The sequence below is a fragment of the Dendrobates tinctorius genome, unplaced genomic scaffold (genome assembly GCF_039654945.1).
Source record: "Dendrobates tinctorius isolate UK_male_01 unplaced genomic scaffold, ASM3965494v1 ptg000069l, whole genome shotgun sequence".
Taxonomy (NCBI): Eukaryota; Metazoa; Chordata; class Amphibia; order Anura; family Dendrobatidae; genus Dendrobates; species Dendrobates tinctorius.
In genome coordinates, this window is record NW_027361737.1 from 35,561,802 (window position 1) to 35,586,109 (window position 24,308).

A 24,308-nucleotide genomic window follows, 5' to 3' on the forward strand; every position below is an offset into this window, starting at 1 on the left:
CTTTAAGACCTGGGAGATACAGCCTTCTGTGACTACACCTATGTGATGTGACCCCACTGACATTTTTTTAGTTTTGGAAGGGGAAACCCCAATTAGGATGTCTGCTATGGAGCCCCATGACTTCTAGGTATGTCCCTAACTGCAGGAGGACCTAAGGTCAGGTCATACTATGATAATCATAGTTTATAGACTCAGCCCATCATCCCACCTTATTAAAGGGGTTTTCCACCCAGTGAAAATGTTTAGTCACCAGTGCTGAATACTAACAGAGTGTAATATTAGAGCTGGGGATGGCGGTCACGCGACCGCGAGTAGGCGATATGCATTCACCCATCCACATTCGCACTTGCAATATACTTACTAGTGACACATAGCGTGAATGCCGACGTGTGGATTTAGACTGGATAACCAAGAGAAGCGGATGAGAATCTGATTGGTAAAAAGCATACTTACAGTCACGTGTCCACTGCTGGAGCTCCTAGTAAAGCAGAATCCGAACATTACTCTGTGCGTATTCAGCACTGGGGACTAAACGTTTGCACTGGGTGGAAAATTCCTTTAATGTTATAACCACACAGTGGTTGTCCAGTCAGGAGATACTAATGATCTTTCCACAGGCTAAGATCCATGGGGGTCCTACACTCAGCACCCCACCAATCGTCAGCTGACAGAGGTTAACATGCTGAATGGAGCGGCTTACTGCTACAGAAAAACTTCTATTCCTGCACCCAGCAGGTGCCATAACACATAACACGTGATTGCAGGCCGTGTCGGACCCCCACAAATCTCAGAATGATTATTTATCCTGTGGAGGGGTAATCAGTGTTCCCTGACTGGACAACACCTGTAGCTTGGGTTCTGTTACATGGCCTAGATGACTGTGATTAGTCGTCCTTTTGGATGCTCCTTTATCACCTGTGATCAGAAGCCTGTTTAACTGAAATATTATTGTGAAACAAGCGTTCTTAAAGGGGTTGTCCACATGTATCACAGTATGTCACTATGTGACTGCAGACTTGGGAATCCTCCCAGCATGTGCAGCTGTGAGGATTCTATGGTGCCGAGACCAAGCGGCCATATACAATGTGTATATATCGGGCCTCGTCCAATACAAGTATAGTGAGTGAGGTTACGCAGGCTGGTCAGAATATGGCTGTCCGCATGGATACTGCATATTTACAGTCACCGCCGGCGCTGGAGAATCCTCACAGCTTGTGTAGTCATATAGAGTGCAGACGTTGCGATAAGCCTGGATAACCCCTTTACAGGTCTGTGCACACGGTCAGGACGCAGCAGCGCTTCGGACGCAGCACATGTACGCAGGCGATTCCGCATGTGTCCAGTACATTGTACGGGTGATATCTATCTTGCGGAGAGACAAGTCTGCAAAGTCTGGAAAGACGCGCCGCATGTCTGTCCCCGAGGGTGATCCGCGGGCAACTGTGGACGCATAGTGGGTATGTGGTTTCTTGAAATTCCAACCACTATGCTGTAACATCTGGACGCTGTGGTTGGATGCTGCGGATGTACACAGCATCCAAACCGCAGCGCTTACTTCCCAAAAGCCTGGCGCCACAGCACATTGTAGGTATTAACCTGATATTGCCCATTTGCACATTTGTTTGCTACCTTGCACAAATATCTCTTATCTTGCACTTCCATGCACTTTAAGGAAAACCTGGCATTTTAGCACATTGTGGGTATCAACCTCATCACTGGTTTTAGCATATTTGTTATTTTGCACATATATCCTTTATCTTGCATTTTTATGTACTTCAGTGCAAAAAAAAAAAAGAGATTCACCTTTTTATATATTCTTATATATTCACGTTGTTTAACAACATTTTTACATTTTATACACATTTTTTTTTATATTTTTTATTTTTTTGGATTGGTTCTTTACCCCAGGCTATGTAGTATTGTGTCATGTATTGATCTGTGGCGCCATCTTATGGCTAACTTTGATATATTATTGTGAGAATACGGTATATATTTTTTGAACTTTTATGTATTAATAAAGAAATATATATATTTTTTATTCTTTTGTTTTTTTGGTTCGTTCTTACATCTTGTTTCTCTATGATTTATATTATGATGGTGTAGAACCGTTTGTCCGGTTCATTTAATAGGGTTGAATCCCTATTTTATTGTGTATATCACACGTGTTGCTTTTATTTTTGATTCTATAATGGGCAAATGTCCTAGCCGTGAAAACCATGTATGGAACACGTGAGTCGCAGACGTCTGAGTGAGGCCTTAGGTTATAGTCACACATGGGTGTGATACGTTATAGTGCTAAGTTTTTGTCGGAGAGCACACCGATCTGTAGAATGTCATTGATCTATACACAAAAAAAGATCCGTGTCTCCAGTCCGTGGAACTGTGTGAATGCCCTATTCCCATCTGTTTTGCGGGACAGCTGACTACTAGGATGACAGCATCACATGGGTGTGTGTGAATAAAGCCTGAGAATGGAGGATGAGTTCGCATGTGACGCAGGGAGCTCTGTCCAGCACCTCTTGGCTGGGGTCTTGTAACCAGGGAAGAGTCAGGGACAACAGGGAACACAGGTCTCCTTTTCTGATGATCAGTGGGGGTCCCACATCACTTACCCAGTGGACATGGGATAATTTGTGCAGAAAGGAATACCCTTCTATATCAGTGTATGGAGATCAGTGCAGCCAGCACTATAAATAAGCAGAGAGCCCCTTGTGTGATAATGTGAGGACAATCAGCTTCTACTCCTACAATGTGTAACAGAGGATGTGTCTAGTACCTGACATCTGTATACAAGCTGGGAATGCAGTCAGGATATCAATTGTAAAAAAAAAGTATGGTGCGAGAGCGCCCCCTACTGATTCAGTGTTTGCAAATGAAGCAACAACGCAAAGTCAGATAAAAAGCTGCATCTACGGTAAGTATAATAATAACCCTATTACTTGTAAACACAGCAAAGAAAGAAGAGTTGGCGCTGCTCCGTCATGAAGTACTACATGTCCCGATTAACTTACGTGCAGTTGGATCATCTGTCTTGTCTTCAGATGATGCTCAATGACAGATATGGAGTCCTTAATGGAAACCGGTCTTGTAAAAAACCGCTATTAACCTGCAGATTTGGGGTCTGATTCATCAACTCTTTCACAACAGAATTCTGGCAGAAAACCTTTGAAAAGTTGCAAAATTTGGGTGCAACTTGTAGTTGTGCATACATTTTGTGACTTCTGGCTTCTTCACGCTAGTTTCTCCTAGGTCTACCGAAATTGTATGAACCGGTGCAACACGGGGGCGAGGTGGGGTGTGACACCAAAGCTCATCTAATTCATAACGAGCTGTGGCTTTCTATAAGCCAGAAGTCTCACTGCAGTACCTGATGCCAGTACCTGACTGGAGTGAGATTTCTGGCATAGAGCAGGGATGCACACGCCACTTGTCAGACGCTCCAGATTCATGAAGAGGCATCCATTGCTTCACGAATGAAGAGCATCTGATCCCGCCACACCCCCTCATCAAGATGGAGTTGTTCACGCCAGTCTTGAAAAATTGGGCCCATTGAGTTAATCTGCAGATTAATGGCGTTTTAAAGCCATGCAGTCACTGCACTGACAGCCGGGAAGAAATTCATTTTATTCCTCCCGGCAACCTCAGGCTTTCAGTCATAGAGGTGGAGCCAGTACGGCATCACACACGCAAGTGTGATCTCGGCGCAAAAGAGATTTCAGCTTTGAAAAGTCAAGTGTGGAGTCTACTTTTAAGTACCAGAATCTGCTGAGAAGTATCCTTAGGCCGGCGTCACACTGCCATAGAATACAGCCGAGTGCTATGTGAGAAAACATTGCATAGCACTCGGCCCAGTGTTAGTCTATGGGGCAGATAACATTTGCGACTATTTTCTCAGGTGTAATCGACGTTCGTGTAAAATCGCAGCATGCTGCGATTGTCACCGAGACTCGCCATTGCAAGCCTATGGGAGCTAGAAAAAAATGCGCAGCGCTCGGACCATGCGAGTACTGTCCGAATTTTTATGCACCGATGTCCTTTGAAAAGCCGCAAATTCATGTGCCACTTACAGTAAAATCATACTGACAGGTTAGAATAGAACAGATAGAATAGGTACAGTTGTGGCCAAAAGTATTGACACCCCTGCAATTCTGTCAGATAATACTCCGTTTCTTCCTGAAAATGATTGCAAACACTAATTCTTTGGTATTATTATCTTTATTTAATTTGTCTTAAATGGAAAAAAAACACAAAAAGAATTGTCCTAAAGCGAAATTGGATATAATTCCACACCAAACATAAAAAAGAGGGTGGACAAAAGTATTGGCACTGTTCGAAAAATCATGTGATGCTTCTCTAATTTGTGTAATTAACAGCACCTGTAACTTACCTGTGGCACCTAACAGGTGTTGGCAATAACTAAATCACACTTGCAGCCAGTTGACATGGATTAAAGTTGACTCAACCTCTGTCCTGTGTCCTTGTGTGTACCACATTGAGCATGGAGAAAAGAAAGAAGACCAAAGAACTGTCTGAGGACTTCAGAAACCAAATTGTGAGGAAGCATGAGCAATCTCAAGGCTACAAGTCCATCTCCAAAGACCTGAATGTTCCTGTGTCTACCGTGTGCAGTGTCATTAAGAAGTTTAAAGCCCATGGCACTGTGGCTAACCTCCCTATATGTGAACGGAAATGAAAAATTGAAAAGAGATTTCAACGCAAGATTGTGCGGATGTTGGATAAAGAACCTTGACAAACATCCAAACAAGTTCAAGCTGCCCTGCAGTCCGAGGGTACAACAGTGTCAACCCGTACTATCCGTCGGCGTCTGAATGAAAAGGGACTGTATGGTAGGAGACCCAGGAAGACCCCACTTCTTACCCTGAGACATAAAAAAGCCAGGCTGGAGTTTGCCAAAACTTACCTGAAAAAGCCTAAAACGTTTTGGAAGAATGTTCTCTGGTCAGATGAGACAAAAGTAGAGCTTTTTGGGCAAAGGCATCAACATAGAGTTTACAGGAGAAAAAAAAAGAGGCATTCAAAGAAAAAAAACACGGTCCCTACAGTTAAACATGGCGGAGGTTCCCTGATGTTTTGGGGTTGCTTTGATGCCTCTGGCACTGGACTGCTTGACCGTGTGCATGGCATTATGAAGTCAGAAGACTACCAACAAATTTTGCAGCATAATGTAGGGCCCAGTGTGAGAAAGCTGGGTCTCCCTCAGAGGTCATGGGTCTTCCAGCAGGACAATGACCCAAAACACACTTCAAAAAGCACTAGAAAATGGTTTGAGAGAAAGCACTGGAGACTTCTAAGGTGGCCAGCAATGAGTCCAGACCTGAATCCCATAGAACACCTGTGGAGAGATCTAAAAATGGCAGTTTGGAGAAGGCACCCTTCAAATATCAGGGACCTGGAGCAGTTTGCCAAAGAAGAATGGTCTAAAATTCCAGCAGAGCATTGTAAGAAACTCATTAATGGTTACCGGAAGCGGTTGGTCGCAGTTATTTTGGCTAAAGGTTGTGCAACCAAGTATTAGGCTGAGGGTGCCAATACTTTTGTCTGGCCCATTTTTGGAGTTTTGTGTGAAATGATCAATGTTTGGCTTTTTGCTTCATTCTCTTATGTATTTTTTCATTTAAGACAAATTAAATGAAGATAATAATATCAAAGAATTTGTGTTTGCAATCATTTTCAGGAAGAAACTGAGTATTATCTGACAAAATTGCAGGGGTGTCAATACTTTTGGCCAAAACTGTATATACACATAGAATACATAGATATATAGATGTCAGTGACACACACAGATAGATAGATAGATAGATAGATAGATAGATAGATAGATAGATAGATAGATAGATAGAAAGCCGGCAATTCATGTGCCGTGTATTGGAAAATCACTGCAGGAGCCGACAGATTGGAAGAGATAGATTACATAGAGTAAATACACATACAGCAGGTAGATATATATATATATATATATATATATATATATACTGTATATACACACACACACACACACACACACACAGTACAGACCACAAGTTTGGACGCACTTCTCATTCAAAGAGTTTTCTTTATTTTCATGACTATGAAAATTGTAGATTCACTCTGAAGGCATCAAAACTATGAATTAACACATGTGGAATTATATAATTAACAAAAAAAGTGTGAAACAACTGAAAATATGTCTTATATTCTAGATTCTTCAAAGTAGCCACCTTTTGCTTTGATTACTGCTTTGCACAATTTTGGCATTCTCTTGATGAGCTTCAAGAGGTAGTCACCGGAAATGGTCTTCCAACAGTCTTGAAGGAGTTCCCAGAGATGCTTAGCACTTGTTGGCCCTTTTGCCTTCACTCTGCGGTCCAGCTCACCCCAAACCATCTCGATTGGGTTCCGGTCTGGTGACTGTGGAGGCCAGGTCATCTGGCGTAGCACCCCCTCACTCTCCTTTTTGGTCAAATATCCCTTACACACCCTGGAGGTGTTTTTGGGGTCATTGTCCTGATGAAAAATAAATGATGGTCCAACTAAACGCAAAGCGGATGGAATAGCATGCCGCTGCAAGATGCTGTGGTAGCCATGCTGGTTCAGTATGCCTTCAATTTTGAATAAATCCTCCACAGTGTCACCAGCAAAGCACCCCCACACCATCACACCTCCTCCTCCATGCTTCACGGTGGGAACTAGGCATGTAGAGTCCATCCGTTCACCTTTTCTGCGTCGCACAAAGACACAGTGGTTGGAACCAAAGATCTAAAATTTGGACTCATCAGACCAAAGCACAGATTTCCACTGGTCAAATGTCCATTCCTTGTGTTCCTTAGCCCAAACAAGTCTCTTCTGCTTGTTGCCTGTCCTTAGCAGTGGTTTCCTAGCAGCTATTTTACCATGAAGGCCTGCTGCACAAAGTCTCCTCTTAACAGTTGTTGTAGAGATGTGTCTGCTGCAAGAACTCTGTGTGGCATTGATCTGGTCTCTAATCTGAGCTGCTGTTAACCTGCGATTTCTGAGGCTGGTGACTAGGATGAACTTATCCTCCGCAGCAGAGGTGACTCTTGGTCTTCCTTTCCTGGGGCAGTCCTCATGTGAGCCAGTTTCTTTGTAGCGCTTGATGGTTTTTGCCACTGCACTTGGGGACACTTCATTATTATTATACATTTATATAGCGCCATTTATTCCATGACGCTTTACATGGGAAAAGGGGAAATATAGACAAGTACAATAAACATGTGCAAGACAAGGGACACACAAGTACAGAAGGAGAGAGGACCCTGCCCGCGAGGGCTCACAGTCTACAGGGATGGGTGAGGATACACTAGGAGAGGGTAGAGCTGGTTGTGCGGTGGTTCAGTAGACTGAGGATCATTGCAGGCTGTAGGCTTGTCGGAACAGGTGGGTCTTCAGGTTCTTCTTGAAGTTTCTTCAGGTTCTTCAAAGTTTTCCCAATTTTTCGGACTGACTGACCTTCATTTCTTAAAGTAATGATAGCCGCTCGTTTTTCTTTACTTAGCTGCTTTTTTCTTGCCATAATACAAATTCTAACAGTCTATTCAGTGGGACTATCAGCTGTGTATCCACCAGACTTCTGCACAACACAACTGATGGTCCCAACCCCATTTATAAGGCAAGAAATCCCACTTATTAAACCTGACAGGGCACACCTGTGAAGTGAAAACCATTTCCGGTGACTTGCTCTTGAAGCTCATCAAGAGAATGCCAAGAGTGTGCAAATCAGTAATCAAAGCAAAATGTGGCTACTTTGAAGAACCTAGAATATAAGACACGCAGTATTTTCAGTTGTTTCACACTTTTTTGTTAATTATATAATTCCACATGTGTTAAAATTCATAGTTTTGATGCCTTCAGAGTGAATCTACAATTTTCATATTCATGAAAATACAGAAAACGCTTTGAATGAGAAGGTGTTTCCAAACCTTTGGTCTGTACTGTATATATACACATAGTGCCTTGCAAAAGTATTCAGCCCCCCTGGAACTTTTCAACCTTTTCCCACATATCATGCTTCAAACATAAAGATACCAAATGTAAATTTTTGGTGAAGAATCAACAAGTGGGACACAACTGTGAAGTTGAATGAAATTTATTGGTTATTTTAAATTCAAAAACTGAAAAGTGGGGCGTGGAATATTATTCAGCCCCTTTAACTTAATACTTTGTTGCGCCACCTTTTGCTGCGATTACAGCTGCAAGTCGCTTGGGGTATGTCTCTATCAGTTTTTGTACATCGAGAGACTGAAATTCTTTCCCATTCTTCCTTGGCAAACAGCTCGAGCTCAGTGAGGTTTGATGGAGATCGTTTGTGAACAGCAGTTTTCAGCTCTTTCCACAGATTCTCGATTGGATTCAGGTCTGGACTTTGACTTGGCCATTCTAACACCTGGATACGTTTATTTGTGAACGATTCCATTGTAGATTTTGCTTTATGTTTGGGATCATTGTCTTGTTGGAAGACAAATCTCCGTCCCAGTCTCAGGTCTTTTGCAGACTCGAACAGGTTCTCTTCAAGAATGGTCCTGTATTTGGCTCCATCCATCTTCCCATCAAATTTAACCATCTTCCCTGTCCCTGATGAAGAAAAGCAGGCCCAAACCATGATGCTGCCACCACCATGTTTGACAGTGGGGATGGTGTGTTTAGGGTGATGAGCTGTGTTGCCTTTAAGCCAAACACATCGTTTGGCATTGTTGCCAAAAAGTTCGAGTTTGGTTTCATCTGACCAGAGCACCTTCTTCCACATGTTTGGTGTGTCTCCCAGGTGGCTTGTTGCAAACTTTAAATGACACTTTTTATGGATATCTTTGAGAAATGGCTTTCTTCTTGCCACTCTTCCATAAAGGCCAGATTTGTGCAGTGTGCGACTGATTGTTGTCCTATGGTCAGACTGTCCCACCTCAGCTGTAGATCTCTCCAGTTCATTCACAGTGATCATGGGCCTCTTGGCTGCATCTCTGTTCAGTCTTCTCCTTGTTTGAGATGAAAGTTTAGAGGGACGGCCGGGTCTTGGTAGATTTGCAGTGGTATGATACTCCTTCCATTTCAATATGATCGCTTGCACAGTGCTCCTTGGAATGTTTAACCCCTTTCTGCCATGAGACGTACTATCCCGTCCATGTGCCCTGGGACTTAATTCCCAGGGACGGGATAGTACGTCATAGCGATCAGCGGCACCCACGTGGTGAGCGCCGCTGATCGCGGCCAGGTGTCAGCTGATTATCACAGCTGACACCCGGCACAATGTGAGGGGCAGTCACGGACCGCCCCTGACACGTTAACCCCTTGCACACCGCGATCAAACACGACCGCGGTGTACCGGGGGTTAAAGGGAAGCATCGGCAGGGAGGGGGCTCCCTCCGTACTTCCCTGAGCCCCCCACGGCAGCGCAATGTGCAGCGCTGCTGCGGGGGGCTCCTTCCCTGCAGGCCCCCGAATCCAAGGTGGCGACGGGGGACCTTCGGGGGCCTGCAGGGAGCCGGCTTCCTCAGTGCCTGGAAAGCGCAGGCACGAGGCAGCCTGCTGCACTGCCTGTGACAGATCGCTGATCTGTCACAGTGATCTGTGATGTGACAGATCAGCGATCTGTCACAGGACAGTGATGTCCCACCTGGGACAATGTAATAAAGTTAAAATAAAAAAAATAATATATATTCCCCCAATAAATTCATTTCTTGAAAAAAAAAAACAATAAAAGTACACACATATTTGGTATTGCCGCGTCCGTAACGACCTGCCCTATAAAACTGTCCCATTAGTTAACCCCTTTAGCGTACCCCATAAAAAATAAAAAACGAAGCAAAAAATAATGATTTATTATCATACCGCCGAACAAAAAGTGCAATAACGCGCGATCAAAAAGACGCATATAAATATCCATGGTACCGCTGAAAACGTCATCTTGTCCTGCAAAAAACGAGCTGCCATACAGCATCATCAGCGAAAAAATAAAAAAGTTATAGCTTGCAGAATAAAGCGATGCAAAAATAATAATTTTTTTATATAAAATAAGTTTTCATTGCATAAAACCGACAAAACATAAAAAAACGACCTAAATGAGGTATCGCTGTAACCGTACTGACCCGAAGAATAAAGCTGCTTTATCAATTTTATCGCACGCGGAACGGTGTAAAAGCAACCCCCCAAAAGAAATTCATGAAACGCTGGTTATTCTTCATTCTGCGTCCCAAAAATCGGAATAAAAAGCGATCAAAAAATGTCACGTGCCCGAAAATGGTACCAATAAAAACGTCAACTCGTCCCGCAAAAATTAAGACCTCATATGACTCAGTGGGTCAAAATACAGAAAAAATTATAGCTCTCAATATGTGGTGATGCAAAAACTATTTTTACAAAAAAAAGCGTCTTTTAGCGTGCGACAGCTGCCAAACATAAAAACCGCCATAAATAGTAAATCAAACCCCCGTTATCACCCCCTTAGTTAGGGAAAAATAATAAAATTAAAAGAAAATGTATTTATTTCCATTTTCCCATTAGGGTTAGGGTTAGGGCTAGGGTTAGGGCCAGGGCTAGGGTTAGGGTTAGGGTTAGGGCTGAGATTAGGGTTAGGGGTGTCTTGGGGTTAGAATTGGGGGTTTCCACTGTTTGGGCACATCAGGTGTTCTCCAAATGCAACATGGCGTCTGATCTCAATTCCAGCCAATTCTGAGTTGAAAAAGTCAAATGGTGGTCCTTCCCTTCCAAGCTCTGCCATACGCCCAAACAGTGTTTTACCCCCACATATGGGGTATCAGCCTACTCAGGACAAATTGCAAAACAACTTTTGGGGTCCAATTTCTCCTGTTACCCTTAGGAAAATAAAAAATTGGGGGCAAAAATATCATTTTTGTGGAAAAAAATGATCTTTTTATTTTCATGCCCGGGCGTTATAAACTTCTGTGAAGCACTTGAGGGTTCAAAGTGCTCACCACACATCTAGATAAGTTTTGTGGGGGGTCTAGTTTCCAAAATTGGGGTCACTTGTGGGGAGTTTCAATAGTTTAGGTACATCAGGGGCTCTCCAAACGCACATGATACTCGCAGACCATTCCATCAAAGTTTGCATTCCAAAACGTCACTACTTCCGTTCCGAGACCCGATGTGTGCCCATACAGTAGTTTTCTCTCACATATGGGGTATCAGCGTACTCAGGACAAATTGGACAACAACTTTTGGGGTCCAATTTTTCCTGGTACCCTTGGGAAAATAAAAAAATTGGTGACTAAAAGATCATGTTTGTGGAAAAAATACGAATTTTTTATTTTCACGCCCGGGCGTTATAAACTTCTGTGAAGCAGTGGAGGGGTCAAAGTGCTCACCACACATCTAGATAAGTTCCATGGGGGGTCTAGTTTCCAAAATGGTGTCATTTATGGGGGTGTTTCGACTGTTTTGGTACATCAGGGGCTCTTCCAAACGCGACATGGTGTCCGATCTCAATTCCAGCCAAAAACGTCAAATGGCGCTGCTTCCCTTCCGAGCTCTGCCATGCGCCCAAATAGTGGTCTACCCCCACATATGGGGTATCAGCGTACGCAGGACAAATTGCACAATAACTTTTAGGGTCCTGTTACCCTTGGAAAAATAAGAATTGAGAGTGAAAAGATCATTTTTGTGGAAAAAATATGATTTTTTTAATTGTACGCTGTATGTTATAAACTTCTGTGAAGCCCTTATGGGTTCAAAGTTCTCACCACATATCTAGATAAGTTCCTTGGGGGGGTCTAGTTTCCAAAATGGGGTCACTTGTGGGGGGTTTCCACTGTTTAGGTAGATCAGGGGCTCTCCAAACGTGACATGGTGTCCGATCAGAATTCCAGCCAATTTTGCATTGAAAAAGTCAAACGGCGCTCCTTCCCTTCTAAGGTCTGCCATGCGCTGAAACAGTGGTTCCCCCCCACATATCAGGTATCAGCGTACTCAGGACAAATTTCACAATAACTTTTGCAGTCCAATTTCTCCTGTTACCCTTGGTAAAATAAAAAAAATTGAACCTGAAGTATTTTTTTTTGTGAAAAAAAGTTAAATGTTCATTTTTTTTTTTTTAAATATTCAAAAAATTCCTGTGACGCACCTAAAGGGTTAATAAACTTTTTGAATGTGGTTTTGAGCACCTTAAGGGGTGCAGTTTTTAGAATGGTGTCACTTTTGTGCATTTTCTATCATATAGACCCATCAAAGTGACTTCAAATGTGATGTGGTCCGTAAAAATAAAATGGTGTTGCAAAAATGAGAAATCGCTGGTCAATTTTTAACCCTTATAACTTCCTAACAAAAAAATATTTTGGTTCCAAAATTGTGCTGATGTAAAGTAAACATGTGGGAAATGTTACTTATCAAGTTTTTTGTGTGCCGTATCTCTGTGATTTAAGGGAATAAAAATTCAAAGTTGGAAAATTGCGAAATTTTCAAAATTTTCGCCAAATTTCCGATTTTTTTCACAAATAAACGCAAGTTATTTGAATGAAATTTTACCACTAACATGAAGTACAATATGTCACGAGAAAACAATGTCAGAATCACCGAGATCCATGGAAGCGTTTCAGAGTTATTACCTCATAAAGGGACAGAGGTCAGAAATGTAAAAAATGGCCCGGTCATTAACGTGCAAACCACCCTTGGGGCTTAAGGGGTTAAAGTTTTGGAAATCATCTTGTATCCAAATCCGGCTTTAATCTTCTCAACAACAGTATCACGGACCTGCCTGTTGTGTTCCTTGGTCTTCATGAAGCTCTCTGTGCTTCAAACAGAACCCTGAGACTATCACAGAGCAGGTGCATTTATACGGAGACTTGATTACACACAGGTGGATTATATTTATCATCATTAGTCATTTAGGACAACATTAGATCATTCAGAGATCCACAATGAACTTCTGGAGTGAGCTTGCTGCACTGAAAGTGTGTCACTGACAACTATATATCTGTATTCTATGTGTTTATATCTATTCTATCTATTCTATTCTAACCTGTCACGCTGTGGTATTACTGTACGCGGCACATGAATTTCCGGCTTTTCTTTCTATAAGTATATATATGTGTGTGTGTTTTGATGAAAATTTCATTTGAAAATGATGTGTAAATGACATAGAGAATTGCTGTATGTAAAAGCTCATGTTAGGGTCCCGTTTCACTTAGCGACGCACCATTGATCCCAACAACGATGCGACCTGGTAGGGATCGCTGGTGCATCGCTAGTAAGCTGCCAAACAGGCAGATCTCTTCAGCGACGCAGCAACGATCCAGCGATCAAACACAGCGATGAATGCTGGCCAGCAGGACGCCGACGACGAAAAAATGGCCCAAGACATTCCTGCACAATCAGAGATATCCAGCAGGGGGGACGGTCGCTGCTGCGTGTCACATGTAGCGAGATCGCTGTTGCGTCACAAAATCGGTGACGCATTAGCGATCTCTCTATGTGAGACAGGGCCTTTAAAATCGCATTGCAATCAGATAGCAATCACACTGTATTCGGATGTAAATCGGATGCTAGGTGTGAGAAATCGGATTGTACTTGCATGACACTCCTGCGACTCTCGGCAGGAAGAATCGGACCGTTTTTTCATACGCTTAGTGTGACTCCAGCCTTAGGAGAAGGATGTAAAGGGGAGTTTTCTAAATATTTTGCAGACAAATGATTGGTTTAAAATCTTAAACAAAACAATTTGGTATTTGATACCCAAAATCCACAAATCCATGGATTGTCCAACAGGTCCGTCTATTATTTGTATTTTCTCCAGACGTCATATGTGCTGCCTGTCTATGTTCTCAGCAGAGGTTCACGACTCAAACATTTCAAATACCAGTAAAGCATCGTTCACATTTTTAGCCAACGTTGCAGGCTGTCCACGACATGTACCTCGGATGGTAGGGTGCAATGGTGTTAGCAAATCAGACTAACGTAATCTCCTTGCAAGCAAGGATCATAACTTCACCTATTGGATTAATGGGTGAGCTGGCTTCTGTTTTCTTCCATATCGCACTGTATTGCTATAAAGTGGATCATTACCCATAGAGTTCCCATCGTAAAACATATACAACATGGTCTATTGCACAAATACAGACTGCAAAATAAAAAGGCATAAAAACCAGAGCTGAGCATAAATATTCACAAAACCCAAGTCCAGCATTAATGTCGATATTCTGTGGCAGCTGGACCAAGGCACTACCAACTTGCTCCACCAGCACTAGGCACCTCCTGTGATTACCATGCCCATAACGTCATAAGGTCCCATGAGGCTTAGTGTCTAGACCTCATTTGTCATCATGGCATACCGGTGGCCTAGTAATCATAAGAGGTGCCAAAGATGCCAGCAGTCAAGTGCTGGCTGAGGAAATTTGTACTGCCGTGGTCTGGTTGCTATGGAGAACCGACACGAGTAAGGCAAATCTTTTTGCTAAATTCTAATACCAATACATAGCAGGTAATCAGACATCAAAATGTGTGAATTTAGCTTATCTGCCAGCAGCTTTTATAGCCATCCAACACATGCCAAATATATACTCCCAAAGATATGTGACTAAGAGCCGTAAAGCCCCGTTACACTTAGCGACGCACCAGCGATCCCGACAATGATATAATCTGTTAAGGATCGCTGGTGCGTCGCTAAATGGTCGCTAGTAAGCTGTCAAACAGTCAGATTTACCCAACGATGCAGCAACGATCCAGCGATCCGCATAACGACCTCGGCGGTCGTTGGGACCTTGTCACACAGCAGCTATCTGACGACTCACGCCTGCGTCCCTGAGTTCTGAGTCGCTAACGAGGTCGCTGATCGTACTCGAATGTCCTGGGCCATTTTTTCATCGTCGGTGTCCCGCTGGCCAGCGCGCATCGCTGTGTTTGACACCGACGATGAAAAAATGGCGCAGGACATTCAAGTACGATCAGCGACATCGCAGCGGGGGCCTGGTCGCTGCTATGTGTCACACGTAACGAGATCGCTGGCGAGGTCGCTGTTGCGTCACAAAATCGGTGACGTTTCAGCGATCTCGCTAGCGATCTCGCTTAGTGTGAAGTACCCCTAAGAGTAAATCATGGATGATACAGTTCCCGGCACTGACCTTGAATAGATAGAACTTGTGGTGGTCCTGCTGTCCTATCTTCTCTTGTAGCCTTAGGATGAGGTGCTTCACTTGCTCGGTGCGGGAGGCAGTAATAAGAGGTTCGGCTTTTCTTATGTCTTCTACAAGTAGCTGCACATCGGTCCTACAAAAGAGAGCCACTTGGTGATATCCACTTCTGCATATCTGTGTATTTCTATTAAGGGGTCTTCATGAATTAGCACCTATCTAATGGATAGTTTAGAAATGTTACATCATTCTACGGACTCATCGACCTGCATGGTTAAGTGCAATCAGATAACTGGATCCAACTTGGGAATGCTGCAATTTTCTTCCTCGAACAGTCTCTGTCTGAGAAAAAAAAAAAGGAACATATGCATGGCCCCATAGAATAACATTGGTCCGAGTGCGATCCGATGTTTTGTTGGCCCGATAATAAGATCATGTGCATACCAGGGCTGTGGAGTCGGTAAGCCAAACCTGCGACTCCGACTCCTCAATTTCCCTTACACCGACTCCAACTCCCACATATATTGCTTATATTTAAGTGAAAAATTTATTCTAGTACAATGTGAACATCAGACATTTAATCATTTTTATGATACAATAATCAAGATATTTAGATAGAACATAATATTTATTGGAATACAACTTTACACAAAAAACTGTAATAAGTTGTAAACATGTAATACACTATGTAATATCGATTACATATATATATATCACTATGTAATAACCTATAAGTGGCAAAAAAGTTTTCAACAAAAACATACTAAATAACATTTGTGCAGTCTATGAATTTGTTCTAAGAAATAGAATTGCCTCCATCAGATCCTCCTTCATAGATGACCTCAAATCTGACCTAATAATTTTAAGGCTAGAGAACAACCTCTCTACAGTAACTTGGGTTGGAGGCAAAGCCGTAACCACATGGGAACATCTCTAACAATTTCCGGGTATAAAGGAATTGCCTCATGCACAGTCAGTTTTGATGAACGGTTGAATTTTTCTTTTTCTTTGAGAACAAGTGAAACATTTTGCTGAAATATGGTCAATCTTCTTGCTATAGGAGACAGAGTGAAATCTTTTTCCTTGCAGCAACGCTTTGCCTGCTCCATGTCATACAAATACTTGTCAAAGTCAAACTTCTCATCTGATGAGGATGAAGATATGGCAGCAGTAGCACTGTCAGGACCCGAGTCCTCTTGCGCCTGGCAGTCCTCCTGTAGGCCACTCATCCTAACTGCTACCTCAGTCAGAGCTTCTTTTCCTTTAGTAAGCTGTTGATCATCAAGCAATATACGATGACTTGGGTCCACATAAACAGCTGCCAGAATCCAATAGCTGTGTCTCTCTCCGTTTCATTGAAGCAGAAATGCCATCTGCGATTAAACAGCAAGTTATTCCGCTCCCTCATGAAAATGCCAGGAGTTAAATCCTCAGCTTGTAATTTTTTAGTCACAGTAAATGGGTGATTAAGCAATTCCTTCAATTCAGCCATCTGTGTCCATTGACCTTCATTTAGGGTTCCCTGAGGGTTCGCCATATCTATAAAAAACGGTTTTAGTTGATCAACAATTGCCCTTTTACAGCACGTCTCTTCAAGATGGAATCAATTTTAGGGGTTCTGGCGGCAATAACCAATTTCCTCACTTTTTCAATCAGATTTCCAGCATGTCCATCTTGCAAACTATCTCTTATTGCCCGCTGCAGCGTGTGCACAACACAGCGCATGTGATGAATAGGAAAGTGTTTTGAAGCAGCGTCAACAAGATCATCTATTTCTACAGTATAATTTTGCTGTTCTTCTGTAGTAATATCTGTTTGTTCCTCAGTTACATGAACAGCACTGTGGCCTTCCATCTCAAACATACTGAATCCTAAATGTTCCTCTAGCTGTTGTTCATTACTCTCATTCATCAGTGTAATTGTACTTATGTTTGAAGCATTCTCCGTTACAACAGCAAGAACCTGTTCTTTTTTTGAGTTCGTATCCTTGCAGAACTTTTTCCACTAAGGCCTGGAGAAACTGGCTGCTGTGATGAGCTTTAGTATCTTTTACTGCCAGCGTGTTGGTAACAATTTTTGTTGTCACAAACATATCGAACATTGATGGCAAAATAGTTCACTCTGTGACGTATGCAGGCATCCATTTTAAGAAACATGAAGCGTCTTTTGAGAGTCTTTTTAAGATCTTCCTTTTGTTTAAGGGCTTCTTCAATCACTAATTTTCTAATACTTTCTCTTTCCAGAGAAACACCAAGTTTGGGGGCCATTTCTCCATTAAGAGCTGTAAAAGCTGGTCGTGCAAATAATGATAATGGTACACCGTCCTTCACAACAAGCTGTATGAGCCGTCTTTTAGACATATCTGCTGTCATTGTTACAGTAACTTTGTCACTTACAAAATATCTTATTAATGATGTTTGAGACGCTCTTTCCTCCTCCTTTGCCTGGCAGGAAGTGTTAGTCTGTGTGCTACCCGGCTTTCATTCTTTTTGGTACAGATAAGATATGGATAGGCAGATATGGATAAATGGATAGATAGAGCAGATTTCTAATCTGCTTTTGATATTGAAAACATTATCTATGAGCTCAAAAACCTTTCAGGTGATGCGGTTTTTTAAAAATCTGATCAGCTTTTGCAGCTGAAAAACGTATCCACAAAAAACGCAGCAAAAATGCTGCGTGTGAATGTAGCCTTAGATCAGGAACAGAACAGCCATTTATAGGGCTTTTCATAACTTTCCCAAATTCCTATGAAAAAATATTCAGCACATTCTGCATTGAACTACTGTACCCAATTTATTATATATTTTAGGAGTCAGTCCATTTTATACCGACTCCAACTCCACGACTCCGACTCCACAGCCCTGGTGCATACTAGATCATACTACACGATATCTGCAGAACTCGGACGCCTTACACCTCTTGCAATACCTGCAATGTCTCTGTGCATGGCTGTCATGTATTTCTATTACATGATCTGATTAAACCTCTTTAGACCTTTGCACCTTTGCATTCAATTTTCGTCTTTTTGTTTGCATTTCTCCTGCCTTTATTCCAAGAGCCATAACGGTTTTATTTTTCCGTTAACATTAGGGCTTGTGTTTTTCGGGACGAGTTATAGTTTTGAATGAAACCATTCATTCTACTGCAAAATGTATTGGAAAATGAAAATAATGAAAAAAATGCAATTGCGCCATGGTCTTTGAGTTTTGTTTTGACAGCATTCATTCTTTGGTACAAATAATCTGGAAATCCGATTCTTTAGGTCAAACTTGTGTAGATGTTTTTTTCTTATTTAAGTGGTGAAAAAAATTCTGGGGTTTATTAAAAAAAAAAAAAAAAGATTTTTTTTTTCTCCATTTTCTGAGACCGTAACGTTTTCATTTTTCCAGTGATTTTTTTCTCATAACATTTTTTACCATATGCATTCATTTTTTATTTTGATGGACTTTTACAGTCTGATGTCTAATATGCTTTTTTAATGGCAGTGAAGTAGAGCCCTCTCCACACTTGGGCACCTCAGCAATGATGTAACTATTAGTGATCGGCGAACGTGCTCATATAACGTCTTATCCGAGCATGTTCGGGTGTTATCCAAGTATCTTGGGCGTGCTCGTATATTATGTTCAAGTCCCCGCGGCTGCATAATTTGCAGCTGTTAGACAGCCTCAAAACAAGCAGGGATTGCCTGTCTGTTAAGGTGTAAGGTTCGAGCAGGAACGGACAGGAGGCAGAGCAAGGGTTAACAGGTTTATTTACAGGGGAAATACTCCACGCAGGAAGGTAAAGGGCTAAACAGTGAATTAAACCGAATAAATGTCAAACATATGGTGAGGTGGAGGACTAAGTTTCAGATAACGGCAGTTCGTTAGCACGTGTGTTAGGAAGTCCTTAATCTGCAGCTCCTGCTGCGAACTCCATAGCGCAGGCCACAGCTGGTACGGTGTATCTTCCAGGAAGGTCCTGTGTGCCACAAAACCCCGTCTTCTGGTGACAGCGGTCGATCTCCAGCACCTTCCGCTGCCCCTAGTCCATATACTACTGTGGCCGGAGGAGCAAGGGTCACGGTACTGTCTGAGCCCAACGAGGCTCCACGACTATTCTTCACTGGTGAAGTCAGGTCAAAAGTGTCAGGGCAACTACTCGCTGCCAACGTCACGGTCAAGTAGTGTACGGCATCTGGTTCTCTGGCAGTCACTGGACACACACTGCATGTCCCGCTCTCCTTGGTCCCCACTGTTGGCAGCGGGCGACGCTGGTCTGCGTGGCGCTGGTGCTCCCGGACGGAGCACTCCTCTCTGTGGCTGCTGCAACACCCGGCTCGGCTCTGCTCTCTGTGCATGGCTCTGCTCCGCACGGCTCTGCTCTGCAGCAATCCCTCTCTCCAGATTGCTACTGGGCACACTACTTCCCACAACGCAGCAGTCCCCGTTCTTCAGGTCTGCTGCAGCACGGCCTGTCACAGCCCTGACACTCTCTGGAGGGGGAAGCAGAGCGCACTGCTCTGCACTGGCGCCACACTGACCTATTTCGCGCGCTTTTTCCTTTTATTCCTCCGCTGCTGTGCGTGCCTTTCTGGCTCTCCCCGCCCCCCTTGGACAGAAGGAAGGTCCGGCTCACTCAGGCTTCCCCCAGGCTGTGAGGAAGGTCCGCCTCCTTCAAGTTTCCCCCCAGGGACAGTGGATGCAGCCTCTCAGGTTCCGGACCCGGCACGCAGTTACCCGCTGACTCTTCGTCCCCCCTACAAAGGAATCCCCACATGCTGTCTAACAGCCACAAGTCATGCAGCCACGTGGACTCGAACATAATATACGAGCATACCCAAGATACTCGGATAACACCCAAGCATGTTCAGATAAGACGTTATCCGAGCACTTTCGCCCATCACTAGTAACTAAATGTTCTTTTGTGCTATGGGGTTAATGATGGGATTTATTAACTTTTTATTGCTTCTTATTCCTTGAAAATCATATTGGTTCAGCCACTACTAATAAAACGAGGGTTTGTTTGACATGTATAGATCAGAGAACTTACGTGGCGGACAGGTCCAGTAAATCAATAGACTTGGTTTTCAGCTCCCCGCCTTTTTCATACTCCAGGATAATCCCTATGGGAAGAAAATATAACAATGTAATGCAATAACTGAAGGAAAATCTGCTACTTATCTCTTAGATCACTGACCCATGTCATAGAGTACAATCATCGTACTTATTCTCCCTATCAGTATCATGATGAATGATGGCACCATTGAAAAAGCGTGAGACACAGTACAGAACAGGACGGACCAGATGGTCCATGTGATGAAATAGTGGCCCGTGTGGCAGATTACCTGTCTGTGCACGACACCATCTTGCACAAAGGTAATAGGAACACTGTTTTCTTCTTTATCTTTCTTCTCTAACTGGCAACATGAAAGCCCTCAAAACACCTGAACAATGCCGACTACTGAGTGTAGGGCTCAAATATCAAGAAGTTGACAGGCGAGGCCGCCATCATCATGTCACGTGTAGCTGGCCACGCTGACGGTCATTAGATGGCGCCATGTGAGGCTGCCAACATCATGTCACTTGTAGCTGGCCACGCTGACAGTCATTAGATGGCACCATATGAGGCTGTAAACATCATGTCACGTGTAGCCAGCCATTAGAGATTGTCATGTGAGGCTGCCATCATCATGTCACGTGTAGCCGGCCACGCTGACAGTCATTAGATGTCACGTGTAGCCAGCCACGCTGACAGTCATTAGATGTCACCATGTGAGGCTGCCAACATCATGTCACGTGTAGCCGGCCACGCTGACGGTCATTAGATGGCGTCATGTGAGGCTCCCATCGTCATGTCACATGAAGCCGGCCACGCTGATGGTCATTAGATGTTGCCATGTGAGGCCGCCATCATCATGTCACGTGTAGCCAGCCACGCTGACGGTCATTAGATGCCACCATGTGAGGCCGCCATCATCATGTCACGTGTAGCCGGCCACGCTGACGGTCATTAGATGTCGCCATGTGAGGCTGCCATCATCATGTCACATGAAGCCGGCCACACTGACGGTCATTAGATGTCGCCATGTGAGGCTGCCATCATTATGTCACGTGTAGCCGGCCACGCTGACAGTCATTAGATGTCGCCATGTGAGGCTGCCATCATCATGTCACGTGTAGCCGGCCACGCTGACGGTCATTAGATGTCGCCATGTGAGGCTGCCATCATCATGTCACGTGTAGCCGGCCACGCTGACGGTCATTAGATGTCGCCATGTGAGGCTGCCATCATCATGTCACATGAAGCCGACCACGCTGATGGTCATTAGATGTCGCCATGTGAGGCTGCCATGTCATGTCACGTGTAGCCGGCAACGCTGACGGTCATTAGATGTTGCCATGTGAGGCTGCCATCATTATGTCACGTGTAGCCAGCCACGCTGACAGTCATTAGATGTCGCCATGTGGGGCTGCCATCATTATGTCACGTGTAGCCGGCCACGCTGACGGTCATTAGATGTTGCAATGTGAGGCTGCCATCATTATGTCACGTGTAGCCGGCCGCGCTGACGGTCATTAGATGTCGCCATGTGAGGCTGCCATGTCATGTCACGTGTAGCCGGCCGCGCTGACAGTCATTAGATGTCGCCATGTGAGGCTGCCATCATCATGTCACGTGTAGCCGGCCGCGCTGACAGTCATTAGATGTCGCCATGTGAGGCTGCCATCATCACGTCACATGAAGCCGGCCACGCTGACAGTCATTAGATGTCGCCATGTGAGGCTGCCATCAAGTCACGTGTAGCCGGCCACGCTGACTGTCATTAGATGTCGCCATGTGAGGCCGCCATCATCATGTCACGTGTAGCCGGCCACGCTGACTGTCATTAGATGTCGCCATGTGAGGCCGCCATCATCATGTCACGTGTAGCCGGAGCCCAGCATACCAGTAGTTATGCCCCTTATCAGAGACCACTGTACACAGGTTGGGGGGTCTGCACTGTACCAATAATAGGTGCAGGACCTGCCCCCTGTGCAGTGGGGCGTCAGCACTATGAAGTGTCCTCACTGTGCACAGGATTAGTAATTTAATAGTCATCCATGTAGCCAGACTCCGCATTGCACGCTGGGACTTGTAGTACTGAGGTAAGTGCACTATATCTTTGTGACTGCCGTACTCCAGATTAATACATCCGATTCTGGCCACACCATGGTGTACTTCCCCTCCATCACTCCTTCCCCGTAGTGTGCACTCGTTCTCACCTGGCGGATAATACCGGAGAAGGAACCGCTTCAGCTTCATCCTTCGTCTTGTCGGCACAGCGCAGTAGTAACCGTGGAGACTAACAACATTGCGACTGCGCAAGCGCACATAGCGCGTGTAGGGGTGGGGCTATGACAGGAAATAGCTGGGTGCCGTTAGTTTGGTAACCATGGTGACCTGCCGGGGGACTACGCCGCGTTAGTGGCGGGAAAGTAAATGCAGCAGAACTCTGTGATAGGAGTGTCCACTGCGCCTGCGCCCCGCATATCCTGTCAGATATAAAGACAAGCGCTTGTAGCGACCATTTGTGTCATATGTGCCTGAGTATGAGACCTACAGTGCTACATACATAGTATAGCCACAAAGCCTCTGTGTTATGAGGGCGAGACAACTTGTCCGCCATCTTTTACTGAGACTGTATGTGGTGAGGTTGGGCTGAGGCCTGACCTGATAAACTGCGAGTCACGAGGGGGGAAAAAGAGTTTATTGGTTTATTGTTAATATTAATGTCCCAGTCTTTATACCTCGACGAAATGGAAAGAAGGAATCAAAGCAGGAACCAAGAGTGGGACAGAGCGTCCAGTCAGCGGGGCCGCGGCGTATCCCCGTGCCATTATATACCATATAGTTATATACACTCACTGGCCACTTTATTAGGTACACCTGTCCAACTGTGTGTTAAGACTTAATTTCTAATCAGCCAATCACATGGCGGCAACTCAGTGCATTTAGGCATGTAGACATGGTCAAGACAATCTCCTGCAGTTCAAACCGAGCATCAGTATGGGGAAGAAAGGTGATTTGAGTGCCTTTGAACGTGGCATGATTGTTGGTGCCAGAAGGGCTGGTCTGAGAATTTCAGAAACTGCTGATCTACTGGGATTTTCACGCACAACCATCTCTAGGGTTTACAGAGAATGGTCCGAAAAAGAAAAAAAATCCAGTGAGCGGCAGTTCTGTGGCCGGAAATGCCATGTTGATGCCAGAGGTCAGAGGAGAATGGGCAGACTGGTTCGAGCTGATAGAAAGGCAACAGTGACTCAAATTGCCACCCGTTACAACCAAGGTAGGCAGAAGAGCATCTCTGAACGCACAGTGCGTCGAACTTTAAGGCAGATGGGCTACAGCAGCAGAAGACCACACTGGGTACCACTCCTCTCAGCTAAGAACAGGAAACTGAGGCTACAATTTGCACAAGCTCATCGAAATTGGACAGTAGAAGATTGGAAAAACGTTGCCTGGTCTGATGAGTCTCGATTTCTGCTGCGACATTCGGATGGTAGGGTCAGAATTTGGCGTAAACAACATGAAAGCATGGATCCATCCTGCCTTGTATCAACGGTTCAGGCTGGTGGTGGTGGTGTCATGGTGTGGGGAATTTTTTCTGGGCACTCTTTGGGCCCCTTGGTACCAATTGAGCATCGTTGCAACGCCACAGCCTACCTGAGTATTGTTGCTGACCATGTCCATCCCTTTATGACCACAATGTACCCAACATCTGATGGCTACTTTCAGCAGGATAATGCGCCATGTCATAAAGCTCGAATCATCTCAGATTGGTTTCTTGGTGGAACGGGAGATTCGCATCAGGGATGTGCAGCCGACAAATCTGCGCCAACTGTGTGATGCCATCATGTCAATATGGTCCAAAATCTCTGAGGAATGCTTCCAGCACCTTGTTGAATCTCTGCCACGAAGAATTGAGGCAGTTCTGAAGGCAAAAGGGGGTCCAACCCCTTACTAGCATGGTGTACCTAATAAAGTGGCCAGTGAGTGTATATACTTATATATATCTGATGCTGTACTAACATTTAATATGTACCTCAGTATTTGGTCAGTATTTTACCTCAGTGTTTGTAAACCCAAACCAGGAGTGGGTGATAAATACAGAAGTGGTGACGTGTTTCTATTCTACTTTTCCTCTGATTGTCCCACTCCTGGGTTTGGATAAGTTCACACAGGGCGTTTATG

General features: G+C 44.2%; 1 protein-coding gene across 1 annotated transcript in view; it reads right to left on the reverse strand.

The window, feature by feature from the left end:
- Positions 1 to 22,488, reverse strand: part of DAW1 (dynein assembly factor with WD repeats 1) — a 118,333-nt gene extending 95,845 nt beyond the window's left edge. The window contains exons 1-3 of the mRNA XM_073581317.1: positions 22,337 to 22,488; positions 20,124 to 20,196; positions 15,081 to 15,225 (exon numbers count right to left, since the gene is read on the reverse strand). Coding sequence (XP_073437418.1) covers positions 15,081 to 15,225; positions 20,124 to 20,196; positions 22,337 to 22,376 — 258 coding nt within the window. The 5' untranslated portion in view covers positions 22,377 to 22,488. The remainder of the gene's footprint in view (positions 1 to 15,080; positions 15,226 to 20,123; positions 20,197 to 22,336) is intronic.
- Positions 22,489 to 24,308: the final 1,820 nt, after the last annotated feature.